We start from the raw sequence: 23,708 nt of genomic DNA, 5'->3' as shown, positions 1-23,708 counted from the left end.
GACACCAAATAATATACAAAATAAGACACAAATGTTGCTCTATCTCCAAGGGGAAGGTTTTAAAATTATTCTGCACAGCAGAAGAAAAAGGTTCAAAGTCAGTCTGTGCCAAGACTCCATCTGGAAACCTGTCTCTCCCCCTCGAGCTGCCTTTTGAGCCAGACTGCCAGGGAAATCAAGCTTGTGCCTGGGGACAGTCAAACACCAAGACCAAGGGTGGCAAAAAGGCAGGGATAACTCCTCTCTGCTGCCCATGAATTAATCAATGGACACCTCAATTCCCAGTTTTCTACTAGCCTGAAAGTATAATCCGATTCTCCCTAGTTCTCTGGAGAAATATTGATTCTAGTAGCCCCTTTTGTCTGGTTTTAATCTTCCAGATTATGCTTGTTGTACTACCTTACTTTCATGAGGTCAGTAATTCCCCCACTACACAAGTTAATCTGCCCAGGGAAGTGCTGTCTTTCCAAACAGGATTTATGGTGTAAAGTAGCCTGGAACTGCCCTTCTAGAAGTTGCGTAATTGTCAACAAAGTTACAGGTATAGAATTAACCTGCCCATATAGTTTGCAGAACCTTGAAATAAAACATGTTTTTCAATACATTCACACAAAGGCTAAATGCACACCAGAGTTAATGCACTGGAGATGATCTCCAAGGCCATGTTGACAAAACTGTGATTAGGTTATAACACATAGTATCTTCTCTTACATTCAGCAAGTTCAACAAGACACAAAACCAGTCAGCTGAACACTGAAGAGCTCTGCCCTGAAGTGGCTGTGAGTGAAGCACCGCACATTTACAAAGCTATACTGAAGAGCAACTTAAACAGCAAATCCTCACTGCCATGAACATGGTCCACTTTTCATATATTTTTTTTTTCCTTACTGGTTACTAGAATTTTTAAGGATTTATCTTGATGTCTTAGAAAAATACACTTGTCCTTTCTTGCTTTGATTCGGGTAGTACACAATCATAAAATTAAGTCTCTTTAAAAAAACAAAAGTTCACACACAGATCCATTGTGGAAGTTTCTGGGAACCCCCTCCCCAGGTGACATCAGGGGATCTTCAACAGTTCAAGGAGTGCTCCAACGGCTCCAAAATAACCCTGGGGGGGAAAAAAAAAAACATGAAAAATAAGAGCAACTTTCCTTAGAACTATTCAAATTACCACAAATATAATCACTAGGGTCAAAGCCAATACCGTCCTTAATTCCTGACACCCATTTCCTGAGCACCCAGTTTGCTGAACCCAGTATTTTGGATCCATGTTTGGGAATCCGCGATTGGGAAGTTGAGGCTGGGAATTTGAAATACTGTTTTTGGTCTGCAGTTTATTGAAAGTGTGATTGTGAAACCCATGGATACAAAGGGCCAACGGTATTTATTGAAAAAAATCCACATATACATGGACCTACGCAGTTCGAACCCATGTTGTTCAAGGTCAAGACTCAGCCCAAAATAATCAAAGTTCCATATGTACAGAAATCAACACTAGCATCAAAGGCCTGAATGAAAATGGAAAACAGAGACAAAGAGACTTGCAAGATTAACTAGAGAGAAAAATTAAGTCAGTAGGTAATAAGAATGACAAAACATATAAAAACAATTTCATAAAGGGTCCATATTATAACTGTGATGTGAAGAAATAAGTAAAAAAAAGTCAATCTAAAAAAAATCTCCATGTTCTTTCTAACTAGGAAAAGTTTCAATAAGGAGTAGAAATTCAGCAGGAGGAAAGTTATACTAAAATGTAACATTAAACAGAATTTCTTTTTATTCTAAAACAAGATAAGCAGGTCAAAGATCACAAAAAGCAAGATGTATATAAAAGGTATAAAAAACAATAACTTGGTACCAATTTACTAAGATAATAACATTAGAAGTCAAAAAGTTAGATGTCTTAAACTAAGCTTTTTGATATGGAGAATCCGTGTGCTTTGATTTTTAACTATGAACTTAAAGCAACTGAAAAGGAAAAATTAACAGCTACCATAAAGGAAAAAAGCAATCTCTATAGCACTTCAAATACTACTTTGATTTCTGTCAGTCCATATATAAACACAGTTAAAATGTAAATATGCACATACAATTCTGAAAATTGTTCATGATAACAGTCTCTAAAAACCCAGTAACACTTAAAGTAGTTTAACTGCCCCACAATCAACCAGAGGAAAGAGAGACCCCCTTCCATAGCTCAGGTTCTATTTTTCCCCAAAATGGAAAAAAACAGAAAGGCACTTTCCAATAAAATATCAGGTTGAGCAATTCGATGATTCTTTTCCATTTTGTTATTTCTAGCCTGTCTACATGTTAAGTTTTTATGATATTGTGGTTTTAGTCCTGGAATGTTTTTTATTGATCTATTTGTTTTTAGAACATACATCTTAAATCTTAAATGACATATGAAATATACATACATATATATGTGTGTATATATATATATCGATGCATGAAAACTGATGTCAAAAATGAAAAAAGCAGAACTCAAAGTAAGTGCATATATAAATCAAGTGCAATGGGAAATTCAGAAAATAAAGCATCAGAAATATAGCTAAATATTCAAGACTTCTTTCTTCAAAATTGATGAAGCTCACAATTAAATTAACCAAAGGCACCCTTGTGTTAAATCAGGTAAGAAAAAGCTTTTGAACATTACAATCAAAGTTAAAATCCATATCATATAATTACGAAAATAAGAAGTACAGTAGCCCATTTCACCTATACTTCAAATTCCAACACAGTGTGAACTGTATACCCTTTATGAAGGTAACATATCGCAGGAAGTAAGTCTGCTTACCTCGTGTTCTGAAAAAAGTGCTTTCAATTGTCCCTTGGACCAATAATCCAAAGCATATGCCAAAAGCCGCATGGCGATCGTATTAATTCTCAAGAAATTTCCAACAAATACCACCTGGTTAATGTTCTAAGCACATCAAAAAAAGGCAATTAGTTTTCATCTTAATTTATGTTTGCTGGTAAAAGCTACCCCAAACAGAGACCATGATAACAGTCTCTAAAAACCCAAGCTGACTTCTGATCAAAAAAAGTATTTACATTTAATCCAACTGATCAAAGCAAAGGCTACTTGAATTTGATCACCAGACAACTCTGGACCCAATTCAAAGCATGCCAAAAAATGTCACAGGAGAAAACAGATTAGGAAAAACATGTATTGAAAATGACAAACAATAACTACTATTAAATAGTTTTATACAGATAAGTTAAAAAAAAATAGTAAGACCCAATTCAGAGAAAAGTGACATAAATATGCAAATTATACATCACAGAAAAAAATTTCGAACTCGCTAGTTAACAAAAAAGTAAAAAGTTTAGACCTATTAAGTGTTAACAAAACAACTAACTGAAATTCCACCGCCAACATTAATCAAGTTGTGGTAAAACTGATCTATTCATTTATTGCTAAAGATGATATAAATTGGTATAGCCCTCGTGCACAGAAAGCATCCTGGCAATACTTATTAAGATTCATGGTCATAATTTTTAGATGAAAAAATCTCATTCCTAAGTCCCTTATCAAGAATAAAATTCAACCAAAGAATACCTTCATGCTTAAAAACGCTTTACTACACAGCTATCAAATGCCCAGCCCTATATGAATGATTTATATAAAAAGAAATCAAATATACCGCCATGAAATTTATATTTACAAAATATAAAATGGTATATACACCAAATCTTAAACATATAAATAAGAACAAGAAAGGGAACATGTAATAGTGTTAACATATTCAAATGAGATTTTCAATTACTTGATGCTGATACAGTATCTTTTTAATTAAAAAGGAGACAGTCCTTTTGTACCTTTTAAGGTTTTCTTTTTAAGCCACAAGCCTATAGTATCTGTTTAAAATAATTTTAAACAAAATGTATAAATAAGGACAAGCTATAAAGCTGCACCAACTGGATACCCAAGGGAAGGCCATTCTTGGTTCTTTCATAGCCCTGTACAATGCTGCTTGACCTGAATGCTACAAGGCAGCACTGTAAAGAAGCTGAAAGCACAAAGACAGTTCTGCTGCAGTGGAGGGGGTGAACAAAGTAGGCAGTCCTCGGCCTGTTCGGTCTTCTCCCAGCTTCAATGACTTCCTCTGGATTCCTTCCAAGGGATGCTAGAGCTCCACAATGAGCATAAAGTCTAGATTCAGCATCACTATCCATCATCATCATCCAACAGTCCCCACCATCTGGAACAATGCCTACATTCCTACCTCTCCCTACTTTCTCCTCTACTTCTAGATAGCAGGAGTATTTATTTTCAGTAAGGAAAAAAGAGATTACAGGTATAGAGTTTTAAGTTTGCCAATGAAACAAACTCCGCCACATGAGACTACATTTAGGCCCCAGAGAAGACAGATGTTGTACGCAAGGTGGGGCCCACGTTAGAGCAAGTACAGAAATCCACGTCCCCTTACTTCATTAAGGGCACACATCCTTGCTATCGAGCCAATGTTGTTGGTGATAGTGATCAAAGTCGCTCTGGCGAGGTCCTCTTTACTGACAGCCTCTCGCTTCTCCTTGCTCATCATGTTTCCAAAGCTGTGATAAAAAAAAAAAAAAAAATCCCTTTGATGAACCAAAGTCAACACAGTCCAACAAAACTTGAATGTTACTTTATTAAGATAAAAGTGACATTTAGAGCAATATTGTTCAAATCTTCAAACTGTTCATTACAAAATAAAGGAGCATCTGCTCCAAGAGAAATGCAGCCTCAAAGAGAAACCACAAGCACTCTGAGCAAATGGTTTTTCTTGTCGTTTCCACTGAAATCTATCTACTTTTGATACCAGATATTTGCACACTTGTCAGATCCACTGTAAGGCACCACTGCTCCTTCTGCAACCAGGGGAAGTTGCAAGAAGATATCTCTAGTAGCAATTTCTCCCCAACTGCCCGGCTCTTCCACTGAGCTAAATGGTCACATTCACATCTGGTAAACATTTTTTATTCCAGCAAAACAAAATGCGGACACCTAAGTCCCAGAGTAAACTACTTAAGAGTTTCAGATTTCCCGAGCAGATCAAGTACTTCAAAGTACCTGACCTGCAGAATTTGTACATTAATAACTCTGAACAAAAACAAACCCAACTAATCAGAAAGAGAAGTGATTCCCAATGAGCAAATGCTGCAAACATAGAAAATGAAATCTACAGCACTTACCAAGTACCTAAAATTAGTAAACAAGCATATATATGAGTGCCTTTTCTATTATTAAAAACCATGTGCCCCAATATACACAAAACTTTATATTTCAGAACAATCCAAAAACAAAATTAAGAAAACAAATTCCGTTTATAATAGCAATGAAGAGAATAAAAATGCTTAGGGATACATTTAACAAAAGTATAATACTTGTACACTGAAAACTAAAAAACAGTGGTGAAAGAAAGAAAAGACCTAAATAAATGCAAAGACACTCCATCTCCTTGGATGAGAATACTAGAAAGTATTAAGATGGCAATGTTCTCCAAAATGATCTACAGATTCAACACTATCCCCATCAAAATCTCAGTTGCCTTTTTATGCAGATATTGACAAGCCAATTTTAAAATTCATATAAAGTCAAGGGGCCCAGACTAGCCAAAACAATCTTGAAATAGAACACTAAACTGTTAGACTCACACTACCCAATCCAAAACTTAGTACAAAGTTGCAGTAATCAAGGTAGTGTGGTACTAGCATAACGGAAAACATCAATGGAACAAAGCTTGAGAGTTCAGACATAAACCATACATTTATGGTCAACTGATTTTCAACAAAGGGGCCAAAAGAATTCAATTGGGAAAGAATAATCAACAAAAGGTGCTGGGACAACAGTATACCAACATGCAAAAATAATGACTTGAAACCATACACAAAAATTCACTCAAAATGGATCATAGACCTAAACTTAAGAGCTAACTAAAACTATAAAACTCTTACAATAGAGAAGTAAATCTACATTGTGATCTTAGGCTAGGTAGTGATTTCTTACATGTAATACCAAAGCATAAGTGATGAAAGTGAAGATAGATAAGATGGACTTCATCTTATCTAAATTTAAAAATTCTATGCTAGAAAGGACACCACAAAGAAAGTGAAAAGACAACCAACAGAATGGGAGAAAATATTTACAAATTATATATTTGATAAGGGATCTGTATCCAGAACAGGTAAGAATTCTTATAACTCAATAATAAGACAAATACTCCAGCTAAAAAATGAGTGAAAGACTTGAACAGACATTTCTCCAATGAGTTGATAGTCAATAAGTACATGAAAAGATGTTGAACATCCTTATTCATCAAAGCAATACAAATCAAAACCATGATAAATTACTTTATACCTATTAAGGCAGTTAAAATCAAAAAGACAGTAAGAAGTGTTAGCAAGGATATGGAGAAATTTAAACCCTAATATGTTGCAAGTGAGATTGTAAAATAGTGCAGCCACTTTGGAAAACAATCTGACATTTCCTCAAAAGACTGTACCACATAATCCAGCAATTCCAGTGCTAGGTATATATCCAAGAGAATTATAAAACAGTATGTCTACACAAAGACTTGTACATGAATGTGCATAGCAGTATTCGTAATAACCAAAAGTTGAAATGATCCAAATGTTTATCAACCGAGAAACTGTATATTCATATATACAGAACATTATTCAGCAATATAAAGGAACAAAGTACTGATTCATGCCACAACATGGATCAACCTTGAAAACATTATGCTAAATGAAAGAAGCCAGTCAGAAAAATCAAATATTCTATGATACTATTTATATGGAATGTCTGGAACAGGCAAATCTATAGACAGAAAATAGCTTAGTGTTTACCAAGAACTGGGGGTGGGGAAATGGGGAGTGATAGCTAACGATACAGGTTTGTTTCTGGGATGATGAAAATACTCTGAAACTGGACTATGGTGATTAGCTGTACAATTCTATAAATATACTAGAAACCACTAAATTGGACACCTTAAACAGGTGACTCTATAGTATGTAAAGCTGTTTAAAAAAGAAAAAGATATACTCAATATTTAATGTTTTATTCCTGTGTTTCTTAGAACACATGCCCCCTTACCTTGAAGCCACAGCCCAGCCTGGCAGTCCAAACCTCTCATAGTCTCCTCCATAAATGTCTCGTACTAGTTTATCCACTTTGGTGCTATCTCCACGAGATGCCATTTCAAGAGCTTCTTCAAAAGTGGTACAGCCAGTAAGCAGACAGCAGAGACCAAAAAAAGTTCCTCCTCCAAGACTGTGATTAAAAACAAACAACATAGTATTATAACATTTTTTAAATTGAACCCAAAACCATGGTCACATATCAATCCACTCTTGCCTCAACCCAATCATGCAGATGCCGCCTGTAACACACAAGACTGTGAAAAGGTAAAAACAAGTACCTAATAGACATCTTGAAGATACAAGTTCACGTGCTCCAATAAGCAAAGTAGCAAAACACAGGGCTCACCTCCCCACTCATGTCTCAGTTCAGTCTGGGCACCTGCTGAGTATTAGGAGCCTCAGGTACAGATCAGCCCACCACACCAAGGACCATGCTGGCACCCCCTCCCTTTCTCCAAGTGCCTGCCCCAAGTCATCCTCATGCGCCCCATCAGCACTCTTCCGTGAATGTGTTTTCCCCCCAAAAATTACTCCACTCATTCTTTAACCAATACCTATTAAAAAAACTGTTTATCCCAATCTCTGGCTCCTTATTTTTCAAATGATCTCTGATTCTGACCCTTCAACCAAAACGTATTCACTCTCATCTGCCACCAAATCTTCCCTTTTCAGACCACCCTCCCTCAATTATTTTTCTATTGCTCAGTACACCTCAACTTCTAGATCGCACACCATCCCAGGATGGCAGGGGCTAGGGGTGTGGGAGGTGTGCTTATGTGTGCACGCATACACATATATGTGTGTACACACACATGTATGTGTATACATGTATAAAATCTAGACCAACTTCAAAACTAGGATCTTGCCTTGCCTTCTCCTTATACTATCTATCTATCTTTGGTTACTTTATGGTATATGCATACCATACACTGAGGGCAAGGGACTATGGGCTCCATGAGTTGGCTGATGAGATATTTTATATATCTATAGCAATGAAACCTTGAGGAACAGAGATTAAAGAGATCATGAAATCAGAACTTTCAAAGAGAAACATCTGTTTGTACCAAAAAAGTTATATCTTTCACATAATTTTAACATTATATGCAATACCTGAAAACTCAGTGTTAACCTATTATACCAAGAATAAATAATGACTTTTATATAAAAGACCTACCTGGTACCAGTGACCCGCTTGTAATTATCTTTGGAATATACTGCTAAGATGCTAACCCCAGAGCCAATGTTCACCAGAAGCAGAGGGTATGGATTTTTCAAATCAAATGGTAACTTCTGACATTTTTCAGAATCAGCAGGGTTTTCAAAGTAATAACATTGTGACCGTCCATTGAATCCAACTGAGTCAATATATAAAATTCCTTTAATTAAGCAATCTAGTTCATCAAGTTTGCAAAGCTGAAGATCACCTATCTGTAATGAGATAAAAATGTTTTCAGATTTTTTAATAAGCCAAACAAATAAAATCTCCATTTAACAAAGCATCCCATCTATAAACCATAAAAGTGTTCATAGATGTGTTTTATCTGTGCATGTTTTACAGAACAGATCTGGAGACAACAAACATAAGGATGGACTGACAAGACAGACTCCTGCTCCAACGGACCCAAATACACACTACCTACAAACCACTGCAGCAACTGGAGAAATGTGCCAAAAACCCGAGCAGAAAACAAGATGGCTGCTCACAGGCATGAAGCAGAACCAGAGCCGAGATCACAGCCCTATCAGAAACCAGACTCCAAGAAATCCAAGTAATGCAAGGACCTGGTCACACCTAGCGGGAGCCACAAAGACTGACATCTGCCTTCCAAAGAACATCTTCAAAGGTACGGAGCAGTATCAAAGTAGGCTACCCTTTATTATTAATAACCTGAAGCCAAAAAGCTGAAAATGGCTAATTAGAAGGTAATATTTTTCACCATCTAAACAAGTTACATCTTCTGGAGGACAAGGGTATTTTAGCAGAATCAGAATTTAGAATACTGTTATCAACTTAATTCCATTCAAATAACTAATTTAGAAAATCTATTTAAATAATTATTCATATTATGTAACGCTATACAAAAATTTAGAAAAGGATCTTCATTCAATTAATAATTCAAGTGGAAGGAACTTCAAGACATGTTGTTAGTCAAAAAAGCAAGCTGAGAAGCATTTTATAAAATATGATCCAATCTGCCTATTTTTCAAACCTATTTTAATGTGCACATATATGTGTCAAACCATCATGCATAAAAAACTAAAGATATGTAGGCTTTTAAGCGTGGTGACACTGAATATTAAAAAACCTTCCACATTTTACTTCATGAACTTCTAACCCATTTGAATTTTACAAGCATATATACGCAATATATGTGACAAACGTAAAGATGCCTCAATCCCCAAAAAAGGAAAAGGTTCTGTTTACAACCAAAGTCAGCCCTACAAGTTCTCCCCACTTAAGTCACCTCCCATTTGATTACATTTATATGCAATTCATTCTGATTCATAGGGGAAACACAATAAATAGGTAACATCATCTTAATTTTTAATTAATAATCCCTAATTAAGAATATTAAGTTACTCTTCTGGCCAAACTCAAGCCCTTTAATTGTTCATCACTATCTTCATTTCATATCTTCGAGCCCTTCTTGCCAAGACAAATTTAAATACTGACTTCCTGACACCTGAATCTCAAGTGCCAGCATTTTCATTTCTAAGCCAAATCATTTTACATCAGTGTCCTATTATAATCCAAGTAGTATTCTGCCATTATATGCCCAACTAATATTTCCTTTTATCCTTCCCATAATTTGTGTTATCTTGAAGTGTTCTGCTGTGCTATTCCTTAAGAATCCCAGCCTAAATGGATATAGTTAGAGACTGAATGAATGCATAAGTCAATTTCACGAACTCAAGTGACTCAACATAGGTATTATATCAATGTACAAACTCAATGTCAGGAAATCCGATTCACATTAAAAAAGAAACAGGGTATATGCAATATTTTTAAAACTATTTCACTGTAGTTTATTAAATATTAGTGACTTCTAATGCACAAACAGGATTTGATAGGCATTTAATTTTCAGTTTTCAAGGCTAATGCTGGTACATACAAATGAAAAACCCCAAAAGCCTAAGAAGTAATTCCTAGGGTCTAAAATACACTTGCACCCTCTCCTTGAATTTATCACACAATGCTAAACCTCTGGTAAGTAACAGCCTGAATGGTTTTCAAATATGTTCCAAAGGGCACCTCTGCAAGATCCTGGATATAGAGAGGGTTTCTTCTTTATCTATCAGTTATAGCCCAGAGTCAACTATGAGGCTTCCACAAAGAAGAGAAAACTTCTCTCCTCCTGCTGCCTTCCCCTCTACTTGCCGGTAGAAAAGAAACCACTGAAAACCAACAGCAAGAGAAATTCAAGCAAAAAATATAAAACCTGTTTAAAAATTCATTTTTAAAATTCAATTCTATATTATGATTATGGTCAGTTATGGGAGAAAGTCAGGAGATACAAGACAAAGAAAGAAGGCACGGTCATAAAAAAAAATAATAAGGGATTGTAAGCTGACAAGGTCATTGCAATCTGTGAGGTCAACCAACGGTTGCCTTGCCTAAAAATAATTAATTGATTGATTGATTAGTTAATGAATTAAATGAAATCATACGGTGACACATATAGAGAAAAAGAACTACAGAATATAACACAGGCAAAGGCAGAATCTCAGGAACAATATTCTCACTGGTGGCATTAAAAACATGGTCACTTAAGATATTTTAAATCTATATCACACCTTAAAGGTCAAAGTCTCAGCCAATTCACTTGGCAATTCTCCCACCTACCACCACCTCCACCTTCACCTTCACCTTCAAAGGGCCTAACACCACAAGGCCTTGCACACACACAGTGTTCACTGAATAAAAACCAAATCAAATGCCCACTAGCACTCCATCTAGTGTCCAGACATGATTTAGAAATGGCTCATAACAAGTGTGTAGCACGGAACACATCAGAAGGCATTTGGAAAGAGGAGACTCTGTCATCAACCAACTCTGACTAGTCCTGAGGTCTGAAAACCACTGCTTAAGACCAGAGTTCCTTGTATTTTAAAAAAGCCAAGAAACATTAAAGAGAACAAGAGAAACTATATGGGAGAGGAGGTTGGAAACAAATTTATGACATAAAAAGACAAACTTTAAAAATTATTTTTCAATCTCAATGTTCAAGATTTAATGATATATTCCTTATAGATAGTACCTTACTCTGCTTATTACAGCTTGACTATTTTTTCATACTAAAGAACAATAAATTGCTATGTTTAGTGGTTCTGATTCTCATCAACTCATATGAACTGGACAAAAACTATACAACAATCTCTAGGTGGCTACTTTCTGACTATCACTAAATTATTCTTACTCTTATTTGACTCAAGAAAATTCAAGTTCCATTAGAGATGGAAATGATTCTACCACTTGCTATTGGTATTATTTTTAACAATCAGATTACCATAAATTGTATATAAGCTAAAAAATGCATACTGTTAGAAAATCCTGCTCAAATTTGTACGCTCCACCTCCAGTGGCACAAAAGACAGTGTGGAGACTCGAGAAGTTTTTATCTCTGCCCATTTGAATAAAAGCGGGCATGTCATGAGTGGGAAAGCGTATAAAGTGCAGATTGCCTTTGCGTCCACACAGAGTCAGGTCCTTCAGCTCCAGGTGCACATCCCGAATACCTGTGGACCCATAAGCCACATTGGAGGTCAGGTACTTCCGAATGCTTTTAAGACTTTCCACTTCTTCCTCTTCTTCTTCAGCAGTGATGTCTTTGGGTTCAAAATAAACCAGCTTGACCAGGGTTCCACCAATATCCAAGCCAAACCACGGAAAAACTAAATGGGAGGAAAAAAATGTCAGAACAGCTTTTTTATGAAAACTAAATTTACACTTATTAGATTAGCAACTTTTTTCATACCCTGAGGTTTCCAAGGACTATACAAACAAAAAGGTTTGGGGGAGAAGAAATATGATTCTGTCTTATTTGGAAGCACATTTTCTAAAAAATATTACAAAGATCAGAAAGAAAAACATTAGAATATTGAGCCAACCCAAACCTCTTCTACAGACAAACCCAAAATGCGCTATAAAACATTAAAAAAAAAAAAAAAAAAAGACTACCCATGAACCTCAACTCTGGGGAAAAAAAGATTGAGAATGAAAACCTTCATCTTCCCCTTGGCTTACAGAAGAAATGCTGAGACTTCAGTTCTGGTTTAGTACTCAAACTAGGAGAGAGGAAATGCTCAACCCTAATACAAGGTAAGCTTCAGTGTTCAATTTCTCTCAAAACAGGATGTCCTAAAAAAAATTTCAATGGACTTCTGTGCAACATATGTTTCAAAGTTAAAATGTTACCAAAAAAATCCTTCCCAAAAAAAGGGCTTCAGAAAATTGGATCAAGATAGACTATATAGATACACATGCATGACTTCTCCTCTCACCTTAAATCCTAGAAATAACAAAGATATAGATTTATTGACATACTGTTTTCTAAAATAATTCTGGGAAACAAGAAGTGATATACTCGGCAGAACTAGGTTGATAAAAGCAGTAACTATCCAGAAACCTCAAAAGAGTAATGCTATAAAAACTGACGAGCTAGAAAGGCAGGGGTAGACTAGAAGTGTTCCATTTGAGCTACAGATGGAATAGCTGCCATGGAGAAATAGGAGGTCTGGTGCAGTCATGGGTGATCTAGTGAGGAAATGCATTTGCGCAACTGGCCAGGCCAGCCACTTCCTTCTACTGAGAACCACTACCCAACTCCACCCCCAGCCCCACAGAGGCAAAGTCTTCAATGAGCCCAGGCGCATGAGCCCTGAGGTTAAGGATGGCACCAAAGTAGCTGCTATTACCCTGAAGAAATGGGAGTCTATTTCTGGCCATATATCCCATCTCTTCCCTACAATCTATCCTAACTGACTGGTAAACGGATGTTACATCTACTGACAGGAAAAGAGCCATCTTCGAAGCAGAGATGATCACTTCACAAAGTAGAATTACCAAAAAGGAAATCAACACAAAAATGAGAAGCTAAACATGTGAAGAAAGAGTTTCAGGGACAAATAGGAGACTTAATCATAAATATCCTCAAAGGTAAAATGAGATCTCATCCATGAAAAATGAATAAACTACCATAAAAAAAAAAAGAGAGAAATGATTGCCAGCTGTGGTGAGCCTTTCAAAACAAAAAAGGCAGGGCGGACAGATTACTATATACATAAATGAAATCTCAGGCTGAGTGAAAGAAGCCATACACAAAAAACTACATACTATATGATCCCATTATATGAAACTCTAGAAAATGCAAGCTAATCATTTCTGGATCTGATAGAAAGCAGACCATAGGCTGGGGAGAGGAGGAGCAGGGAAGGACTGCATAGGAGCAGGAAAAAACTCTCCATAGTAACCCAAATCTTGATGGCTGAGGCAAAAGGGTAGCTTCATGGATGTATATTATCTGTCAAAATGCATGGGATTATAAACTTTAAATGGATGTAGTTTATTGTACGTAAGTTATACCTCAATAAAAACACTTTACAAAAGAAAAAAAGGAGAAAAACTTACTTTCAAAATAAAACTTAACAAATACATTTAAAAAAATAGGCACCAAAAAAAAATGGAAAATTATAAGAAATTCTCCTAAAATGCCTCTTGAGTATGAAAGAAAGTCAGATATAAAGAATGCAGAACCAGAGTCCAACATCTATGTTATATGAGTTCTAGAAATTTTCTGGGACAGATAGGGGAGAAAGGGCCGGTTCAAAGATCCACTAAGCATTAAACAGAATCAATTAGTAGAGAAAGGAGAGACCTGAACACAAAAATGAATTCCTACAAAGACATATATTTAAATTGTTGTGCTGCGGTCAAATTTGAGACCCACGGAGCCAATTGAGATTAAATACGAGCCTTTATTAGCCGGCCAGCGACTGACCCTCCCCACTAGAGAGTCAGCCCCCGAGCCTCTGGATGAGGCAGCTTATAAAGCCCGAAACTACGTCCTGGTTGGCCTTGATCAAGCAAGCAAGCAGATTACAAAAGCAAAAGTTAGCTGTTAAGAGTCTAGCACAAAGAAATATGGTTTCTGGTGGACAGCTATGTTATCTGTACTTCAGCGGCAATATTGTTTTATCTTTCTTCTTGGGAGCCTTGGAGCTATTTTCTCCGAGGCAGCTGGCGCCTGGAGATATCACTCTCCGCCCTGTCCTTGGGGCTGACTTACTGAGGAACTGATACCAATAACCTTAACAACATATTTTCCAAAGTAGTAATGGCCGGAATAAAGAGTGGAAGTGTGAACAAGGAAGATGTTTTTGAAATGCATTTTTTTACACTGTTACATAAATCACATAAAGACAAAATTAGACTTCATCCACACAGATGTTAGAAGAGCAATAACTTTGAAGTTATAAGGAAAAGTATTTTGAAACTCATATCCAAACAAATCAGCTTTTAAGCAGCACTGCAAAAGAAATTTTCACACAGAAAAAGAGCTCAACATTTACTACCCAAAGATCTTCTCTGATATAATTGGTAAACATATTCCAATATAATTTTAAAAGTATCCAAGATATTAACTATAAGAAACAATGATAAGACAAAGAAGCAACACATACTGACTTTTAGAAAAATAAGCAATCTGGAACTAAAATACTTAAATTATTTCAACACAGGAAGTAGAACAGGAAAGAGAAAGGAGAGGGAAGTGAAAGCAAGCAGCAGTTATGTCTTCTTGAAGAAAGGAAGATACAGATTCTCATTAATTCTAAACATGAATAATGAAGCTATGGTTTAAATGTATTAAAAATTTGTAGGCAACTCCAGAAGAGAAATAAACATTATGATCCTCAAACAAGAAGGAAAAAATATCAATTCGAAAACAAAGAAAAATAGTATAGTAAATATAAAATTAAAAATGGCAAAAATAACTATCAGATAATACGGTGATCTATCAAACAAAAATATAACTTTGTATCGAAAAAATCAAATACGCTTTCATTTCAAATACAAACCGTTAACAAAAATTAACTGCACTAGCTTAAATAACCTCAAATTTCAAAGAATAAAAACAAACAACATTCACTTTTGACAATACCTCAAAATGAAAAATTAATCCAACAGGCACAAAAACTAAATCTATCCACCTGGAAGTTTTTAAACCCACTATTATTAACACTGAGATTAAAGAGAAAAACAAAACATTTAAAAAATGAATGACAATGAGATCGCTATACATCAAAAACAATATGCTACATCCAAGGTGATACTCAAAGAGAAACTTCTAGCCTTAAGTACTTATCAAATGCATTCAAAAAGAAGCCTAAATAAAAGGGAATGTCACATACAATTTGAAATGCTAAAAAAAAAAAAAAAAAAAAAAAAACCCAGACCAAATAGACCCAAATTAGAAGTTATTAAAAATAAAAGCAAGATATAAAAGAAATCAGAAAAATATCGTTGTTGTAAACAAGGCCACAGTAGAGCTGATCAATAAAATTAAGCTTTGAAAAAGCCAAATTTCTGTAAACCTATACAAGAAAAAGAGAAAACAGAGCTTCTGTTAAAAAAAAAAAGATCAAAAAGATGAAAGACTATTTAACAGAGATCATACAAATGAACCAATATACAACTTTAAAACAATGTTTAAAATGTGAACTAAACAGATCGGCTAGAAGAAACAGAGCACAAAAGGTCACTCAAAATGAGGTAGAAAACACAGAAATCAAAAACACTGAAAATTTTGAAAAAGTGGTCAAAGATCTATCACCCAAATGACAACAAAAAAAGCATCAGACCCTATGATTTCCAAGCAAACCTTGACGAGCTTCTAAGGCAGAGAAAAATCTACAGAGATTCCAAAGTCATTCTTACTTCATATTAAAACTAGATAAGTACTGTTGCATAAAAGTTACAAAAATCAGACCCAGTGAGAAACCAAGCAGCACTAGGAGATTTAGAGAACTCAGGTTTATTAGGCACAGTCCCAGAGGAGCTAGGCTCAGAAGATCTGAGCCAGGAGCTCAGTTGCAACATTGCTTATATAGAACTTATTTGGCATGGGCTGATTGGTTAATTTGTCCTCAGATGGTTACAAAGCACTGGGGGAGTTGCTATGGGTTGCAGAAAGTTACAAAGAGTTACAAAGCCTCAAAGTTGCTAGGGGGTACAACAGGCAGTTACATTTGTTGCTTAGACAGAACAAGCAAAAGGGAAGATGAATCTTTAGTTAATTTCAAGTAAGGGCTCTGCAGCAAGCATATCTACAAAAGAAGAACAGAGGTGATTAGCCTTTTCAGTGAAAATTCCTCTTCATTTTCTCACAACGTAAATGCAAAAACATGAGACTATTAAATAGAATAGAGTTGTGCAGTAGAAGAATACACACCAGAGCCAATGGGGATTCTTCTCAAGAATGCAAGAATGGTTGTCACAGCAGAAATTCCAATTAAGAGGCCTGCTTACATTACTAAATTGAAGGAAAAAACCAGGTTCAATAGACTCCAAAAAATAAAAATTAAGAAAAATCAATTAAATCAACAGAACTAATGAAAAATTTTTAAATATTTGAATACAAAAAATACATATAAATACCAACAGCTTTCCCCTACAGTAAGCAAAACCATAAGAAAATGACATAAAAAATGGCACACACAACAAAAGCTTCAAGATATTTACAAATAAATTTAATACTAAATATGTATGATAGCTATTAAAATGGTGTTGAAAGGCACAGCAATGGGAAAATGTACCCTGTTCTAAGAAGGTAAATCTTATTAAAATGTCCATTCTCCCCAAATTAATCTAACAATGTCAATACGATGCTAAAGAGAACACTATGGTTGACTCCCCCGCAGCCATTTCACCTCAATCACAAAGAGAGTCATTATTTTTTTATATCAACAAAAATTCCATTGCCAGTGACAGGCCTAACCCAACCTGGCACGAGTCAGGCAAATAAAATCTGTCCCTGGCACCTAAAAGAAAAAAAAGTTTCTTCACTCTTAAAAAATCAAGAGCTGGATGTAACTGAAGGAAGGAGATTTAATTCCTATTGTCCTTCTGGCAGTGCCATTCTTTGACCATCAACTTTAGGATGATGTTGACCTTATGGATAGTAAAGGAGAGATACAGTACTCTACCAACAAACATATCACATCAACAGGATTGGAACCTGAAATTTTAGATATATCTAAGACCAACTGAAGATTCTGTTATGCAAAATCTTAAAGCAAATTAAACCTTACTCCCATTTCCTTAGATTAAAAACTTGGAACATTAGTATGCAGCTTTTATCTTTTAAATGACCATCTATTAACAGCCGAACACTATATTAGGACTTTCTACATAACTTACTTAATGTTTACAATGATCAATGTAAAAGTACTATAATGACTCCATTTTATAGGTTAAGAAACTGAAGTGTAAAAAAGCACAAGGTCACAGTCAAGGAAAGGCAGAAGTTTCCTAGAGATTTCTAAGATTTTCTAAATCTTTTAACAAGTATCTTTTAACAAGTAAGTATACAAACCTAAGAGCACAGGACACATTCTTGGGTTAATAAAAATAAAAATAAAAATCTTTAAATAATGTTTAATGAAAAATAAGATAAGCAAGAAAAGTATGTCAGCTCATATATACTTGTTATATTCTTTCTTTAATGGTTTCTGGATGTACATATCCAAGAACTAAAAGACACTGAGAAGCATGAGAGGTCCATTAGACACATGCTCTGATAGTGGCTGAGGGAATCATTTTACTCAGACCATACATTCAGCCTGTTCAAAAGGGCTTAGATTCCTATCCTTGACTATGAGCCTACTGTATATACCTACTCAATACACTATGCGTTTCTGGATGGAAAAAGGATTCTTGCTATATATACCATCACATTCTTCATATCTCACCAATAGGACACCTATTTACTACTTCTGAGTGCTTCCATTAATTTTCACAGATATCTTAGTCTGTCTGCAGCCCTTAGTATATTTCCTAATACTAAGGCCTCCAAGTATTCAGTCTAGATAATCTATACTTGACTTAGGAAACATTTCTAGAAAGAATTTAACCCTCCCTCACAGATTATTTCTATAAAACTATCTTTAGCACAATATTTGTCCCATAATAGTCCCAATGACTGAAATGCTTTCCAATGGAAAATACATGGTTTATAAAAATGTACTCAATTTTAACTCAAGAACTAGATTCTTATACTATGTTATAAATTCAGCAGGCTCAATAAAAACTTTACATTTGGGAAATATAAACATACAATACATAAATGGATTACTAAAAAATTGCAAGATAGCTTTCTCTTTAGACAGCAAAACTTAAGCCATTATTTTAAAAGGAGGGATTTTCCTACCCTAGTCAATCTTACTGACATAAATGGAGAAAGAAAAGTGCCTGAAGACAAAGATACCCCCAACTTAGGAACCTGAAAAATGCTCGCTAAGTTATAAACTTAAGCTCAACACCACCATTGATCTTTTACATGACCAGTTAAAATAGCCATTCTTTCCACTCCTTGATAAGGTAGGTCATCTCCAAAAGCCTCCAGGATATCATCCTGTTCCTTCTCTTCTTTTTAACACTATTTAAGCAAATATTTTTAACAGCATGCATCTCTTCTTGCTTATGGTCTCCCAAATAAATAGAAGGCAGGGATAACAACAATGAACAATCATATTATCTAAATGCATGATTCATAAATACAGTTCCTAAAATAACATACTGTACCATTTTACACAGCTACACAATGGAACTATTTTAAAGCCTTGCTTAATGTTTAATGATTTATATCCGAAAGAGAGGCCATGTAAAAGCATTTGCTTCCATTCTATCTCTCAACAATGGGCTACAAGCGACAGAAATCTAAGTTTTTCCTAAGCTCCCAGGGGGCAGCCCTTCCAAACTCCCTAACTGAAGATGTTAACACTGCATCTAATACAGCGCAGTGTCCCAGGGCCCCAGCACCAGTTCCATTCTGCCAACACTGATACTCCACCAAAAACCAAGGAAAAGCAATCCATTTTCTAGTTTAATATTGTCAAGCTACAAACAAAAGCTTTATTTTCTAAACTAATGGAGGTTAACAATATTCTATGATTGAGATGAGTCCAAAATCAGTTAAGTCCCAAAGATCTCCCAAGCAGCTACAACACGCTTGCAAGTCACCTTGAAAGATCCAGCTGTTCTCACACTGCCATGGAGCACTCTGATCCCAGGGTTTCCACACATCTGCTGCACATCTGGGGCCCTTGATTAAAGTGCATGTTATCCTGTTACATGAGCATATGTTATCTGTCAAAAATTGTATTTTACTATATGTAATTATGCCTCATTAAATTTTTAAAAATTAAAATATGTTCTTATACCCCTTTGTAGATCTGAGGGGTTTTTTTAAGCTTCTGAGTGATTCCATGTGAGACCACTGCTCTGGATTACAGTGTGTGTACCATCCCCCATTCCAAAATGGGGAAGTCAAGATCACTGGGTCTGAAGTCAGATACCTAGAATCAAAACACAGCTAACTCACTATATGCACTTGGACAAATGGGACAATTTCAATGAGTCTGTTTTCTTATCTGGAAACTGGGAATAAAAATAACTACCTCGCAGGATAATTGAGACTTAAATGAGTTTCATAAAATATTTGGCACAGTGTCTAACACAAAGGAGTAAGCACTATGTTAACATCATTAGCATCTTCGTTTCCATCATTTTAAACAAATCTTTATTTGGTATTTCTCTCAGTCCTATGAGACATACTCTGCCTACTCTAAAACTTTTAAAGAACTTCTTAAAGACATACACATGCCTAGTATCATCCCTAAAGACTATAATGCATTAAGTCTGAGACAGAGACAGGTTTGGGAATCACATTGCTTTACGGAACATGTGAGGCAGAACATGACTATAACCAGAACCCACAAGAATCCCTAAGAGAAACCGAATAGCTCCTTCTAGTTTCAAATGACAACTAGTCCCCTACCTTTAGACAAGTAATGTAATTACATCAGACCATTTTCTAAAATAAAAAGGTAGCTCTGCCCCATACCCAATTCTCTCAACAACAAATACAGAAAGATTTAGTCTTACCGATTTTTCTCAAAGTTAAGACCAAAGTACAGTTGCCCCATGAACGATGTGCCGGGGGGCGGAGGGGGGGCGGGGAAGGGGAGGAAGAGTAGCAGAGAACCCCCATGCAGTTCAAAATCCATATAACTTTCAACTCCCCCAAAATTTAACTGTCCCTCATTATCTAAGGGGGAGTGGTTCCAGGACCCCCCAGGGATACCTAACTACAAGGACGCTCAAGTACCCTATATAAAATGGCAGAGACCAATGCAGTCAGCCACTCCACATCATGAATAGAAAACAGTACAGGTATTTATTGAAAAAAATCCTAAGTGGACCCGTGCCAGTTCAAACCCATGTTATTCCAGGGTCAACTATATATTCTTAGAGGGGTCAAGCCAAGGGAGGCTGACTCTCCATCTAAAAAGGTGCATCCAGGCACAGTACAGAAAGAGCAGATGAGAGGAAGAACAAGACCTTGTTTATTTTTTTAGCAGGTCACATTATCTAAGAGACACCAAATGACAAATAAATATTTGTTTTAGTTCCTAAAAGTTTCAAAACCACTTGTTATACTACTATACCCTTATGCACACAAGGTCTAAACCAGTGTTTTTCAGAGCGGTCTGAGTACCTATATCTAATTGATACAAAGGACTTCTCAGAACTCTCTCCAGATTCTGATTCAAATAAGAGAACTGCATCCATGGAATCTGCATTTTTAACTCCCCAGGTCATTTTTATGCTCAAAATTTGGAAGTAGCTAGAAATTTTCACTTCAAGTATGAGAAACTTGAACACAAAAGATCATGATTATGCCTGGTCTTACAGCATTGAAATAATAGCTACTAGAACATAAACAATCCATAAAGCACAATGGTTAAAAGCAGATGCTACAAAGCTAGATAGAATTCCTTAGTTTACAGTTCTATTCCACCATTCACTAGCAACTTGACACTGGGCAAATGTACCCCAGTTTTTTCATCTTAAAATGAAATACTATCACCTACCTCAGACCTATGAAGGCTAATGAGTTATTAAAGCTCTCAAAAGAGTACCTGAAAAAAATTTTCATTAAAAAAAAAAATTTTTTTTAGAGTGCCTGATCTGTGCAAACACCCAAAATACAATATAGAATCCTTGTGGCCAATGGCCGCAAACAGCTGGCTATCTATATTATATGGCTATGATTCTTATTTGCTGAATCTCTGGAATTTGCATCCATATCCAATTATATAGTACAAAACCATGAAGCACCTAATGTTTGCACTGCTTAAAAATCAGGTGCTTCTCAAATAAAACGCAAACCAAGTAACTGACTCTAAAAATGGTATCAGTTGAGAGCAAATAACATGTTTCCCAAATCTTTTTCAAGAGGCTAGGAAAAGACAAAAACGTTGAAAACTCCCAAACTTTTCATAGCAAAATAGGGCTCTATTTAATATTCCAAATCATAAAAGTTATAAGTAAATAAAGCAAGTGAGTGGTAGGACTGAGGTACAAGACCATCCAATAAACACCTCGGACTCATCCTACCACTTTCTCTCACTCATAATCTGCATTTAAAACAAGTTGATAGACTGAAATAGGAATCTGGCTACAACAGCAAGTCTAATCCTATGTAAAATATCAATATATTATAAGGTTCATTAAATTAGACTGTAAGGACAGTGGATACTTTCAACAGTAACAATGGCTGCTAAAAAGACGATCTGAACTGAAGACCTATAATGGGGAGAAAATATATGGACTAGATGTGAACACAGAAAAAAAAAATCTTAATAATAAAATGGAGAAGCTGATTCTCTGGCAAGAGCATGTGAAACTCCCAAGAAGACATTCAGGAAAATGTCGTTTCCCTCAAAAATAAAAAGCCGTAATGCCCAGAATGCTACAGTACTGAAACCGTTGAATAAAAGCAAATAGATGCAAAGAAAACAGAGGCGATATCTGGGTGAGAGATGACCCGAATTCTCACGGGAAGAAAAGCAGCCAAAGCTTAGTGCATAAAACATGGAATCCAGTTTGGGGCCTGCAGCTACTAGGAGGCAGTTAACCATTTTTCCAGGAATCCCGAAATCTCCAGATAAAAAAAGATTTAACGTCTTAGAGAGCATATTTTAGGAACCCACAGAAAACAGACATTGAGAATTCAGTGAATTTGCGGGGAGGGGAAGTGGTGGAAATGACTCAAAAGAAGCCTTCTCCAGGATAAAATCATGCGACTCTCGGGCAAAGAATGCCTATGGAGCTAAGGAGGGAGGAAGGGTTTGGGGAAGGGCCCTCCACTCCGACAACCGGGTAGAGCGGACAACGCACCCCGAGGGTCGGGCGGGGGCCGAACTCCGAAGGCCCAGCGTTTAGGGGATCCCAGGCCTGCAACCCGGTGTCTGCCCACGCACCAACCTGGGACCACCGTGAGAGGGCACTGTCCCCACGCGAGCGCGCGGGAAAAAAAGGCGGCTGGGCCGAAAGGGGGCAGGGCGAATCGCGAGGGCGCCCCGCCGGGCACTTACGAGGCCGCTTCTTCTTGAGGTTTTCCACGCGCTGGCGGGAGACCGAGGTAGGGCCGCTGTAGGAGCCGGGTCGGTCCCGCCTTACGCCCTCCGCCGAGGCCCCGACCGCAGGTGCCGACGCGCTGTTCGCCCGGCGCCGCAACGGCTCCCGCCGCCGCCCATCGGGCCCCCCGGGCGCTGGCTCACGGGTCGACGAGGCGGAGGCGGCGGCAGCCCTGCCGTGGCGCTCCATGGGGGCGCCGAGCCGGCCCGCTCCCATTCGCAGCAGCCACCGCTGCCGCCCGAGCCAGGCCCCCAGCTCCGGACACCTCGTTGCCTCCTCTGAAGCAGTCCAGCCGGAGCAGAGGCGCACCCTCGGCCGGCCGCCTCTTCCGTTGCGCCAACGCGCAGCAAGCCAATCCCAACAGGCTAGGGGCGGCTTGAAGTTCTAGTGTCCAATAGGATCCCTGGATGGAGTAGGACTGACCGCGCCTCCGTCCAATGAGAGGTTCCCAGGACAGGGCGGGGCGCAGGGCGGCAGGAGAGAAGATCGGAGCTCGGCAGAGAGAAGGCGGTGTGACTGAGTGGGGAGTGATGGCGGCGCCGCCCAATGGACGTGTGAGTGGAGGGGCCCGCGCCCCCTCCCTCTACCGTACCCGCCTGCACGCGTAGATAGGTCCGCGTTCCTCGGCACCAGAACTCTCCCGGGACGCTGGCGCGTGCCCCCGAGTCCCTCCCGGATGCTCTGTCCCTTCCTCTCTGGGCTGGCGCCCTCCTCCAAGTCGTGTTCCTGCAGAGTCTAGCTGCCAGTCGTTGGCATACGGAAGGGCTAGAAATGCGGCTGACCCTAGCCTTTGTCCCTCGGCCTGGTTCCGCCGCTGTCGTCAGGGCCGCTAGCCCCCGCCCCCGGCGCGCTATTTTTTACTACCGCCCCCTCCC

At 37.5% G+C, this 23,708-nt stretch overlaps 1 protein-coding gene across 4 annotated transcripts; it reads right to left on the bottom strand.

The window, feature by feature from the left end:
• Positions 1-563: 563 nt before the first annotated feature.
• On the bottom strand, positions 564-23,171 carry PANK2 (pantothenate kinase 2). 4 transcript variants are annotated; one of them, XM_036229633.1, is made up of 7 exons: positions 22,791-23,171; positions 11,674-12,026; positions 8,308-8,561; positions 7,087-7,263; positions 4,439-4,562; positions 2,803-2,928; positions 564-1,110 (listed from the first exon to the last, which is right to left on the bottom strand). In XM_036229633.1, exons 1-7 carry the CDS (start codon positions 23,047-23,049, stop codon positions 1,060-1,062), a joined length of 1,344 nt encoding a protein of 447 aa, XP_036085526.1. In that variant the 5' UTR covers positions 23,050-23,171; the 3' UTR covers positions 564-1,059. The 4 variants fall into 4 exon arrangements, with proteins under 4 accessions (XP_036085526.1, XP_015992092.1, XP_036085528.1 ...); XM_016136606.2 differs by lacking the exon at positions 22,791-23,171 and adding an exon at positions 16,583-19,324; XM_036229635.1 differs by lacking the exon at positions 22,791-23,171 and having other exon boundaries at positions 11,817-12,026.
• Between the last annotated feature and the right edge of the window lie 537 nt (positions 23,172-23,708).

Source organism: Rousettus aegyptiacus, unplaced genomic scaffold (assembly GCF_014176215.1).
Source record: "Rousettus aegyptiacus isolate mRouAeg1 unplaced genomic scaffold, mRouAeg1.p scaffold_m13_p_12, whole genome shotgun sequence".
In the NCBI taxonomy this organism is placed as follows: Eukaryota; Metazoa; Chordata; class Mammalia; order Chiroptera; family Pteropodidae; genus Rousettus; species Rousettus aegyptiacus.
The sequence above is the reverse complement of the archived record's forward strand: the minus strand, read 5'-3'. Positions and strand labels throughout refer to the sequence as shown.

Bases quoted from the DNA above. Each gene is read 5' to 3' on its own strand.
- PANK2 (XM_036229633.1), bottom strand. From the start codon at position 23,049: ATGGGAGCGGGCCGGCTCGGCGCCCCCATGGAGCGCCACGGCAGGGCT. The intron at 4,563-7,086 runs GTAAGGGGGCAT...TTTTTATCACAG, and splicing joins GGCTGGGCTGTGGCTTCAAG to CTTTGGAAACATGATGAGCA. The intron at 1,111-2,802 runs GTAAGCAGACTT...TTTCCCCCCCAG, and splicing joins CACTTTTTTCAGAACACGAG to GGTTATTTTGGAGCCGTTGG.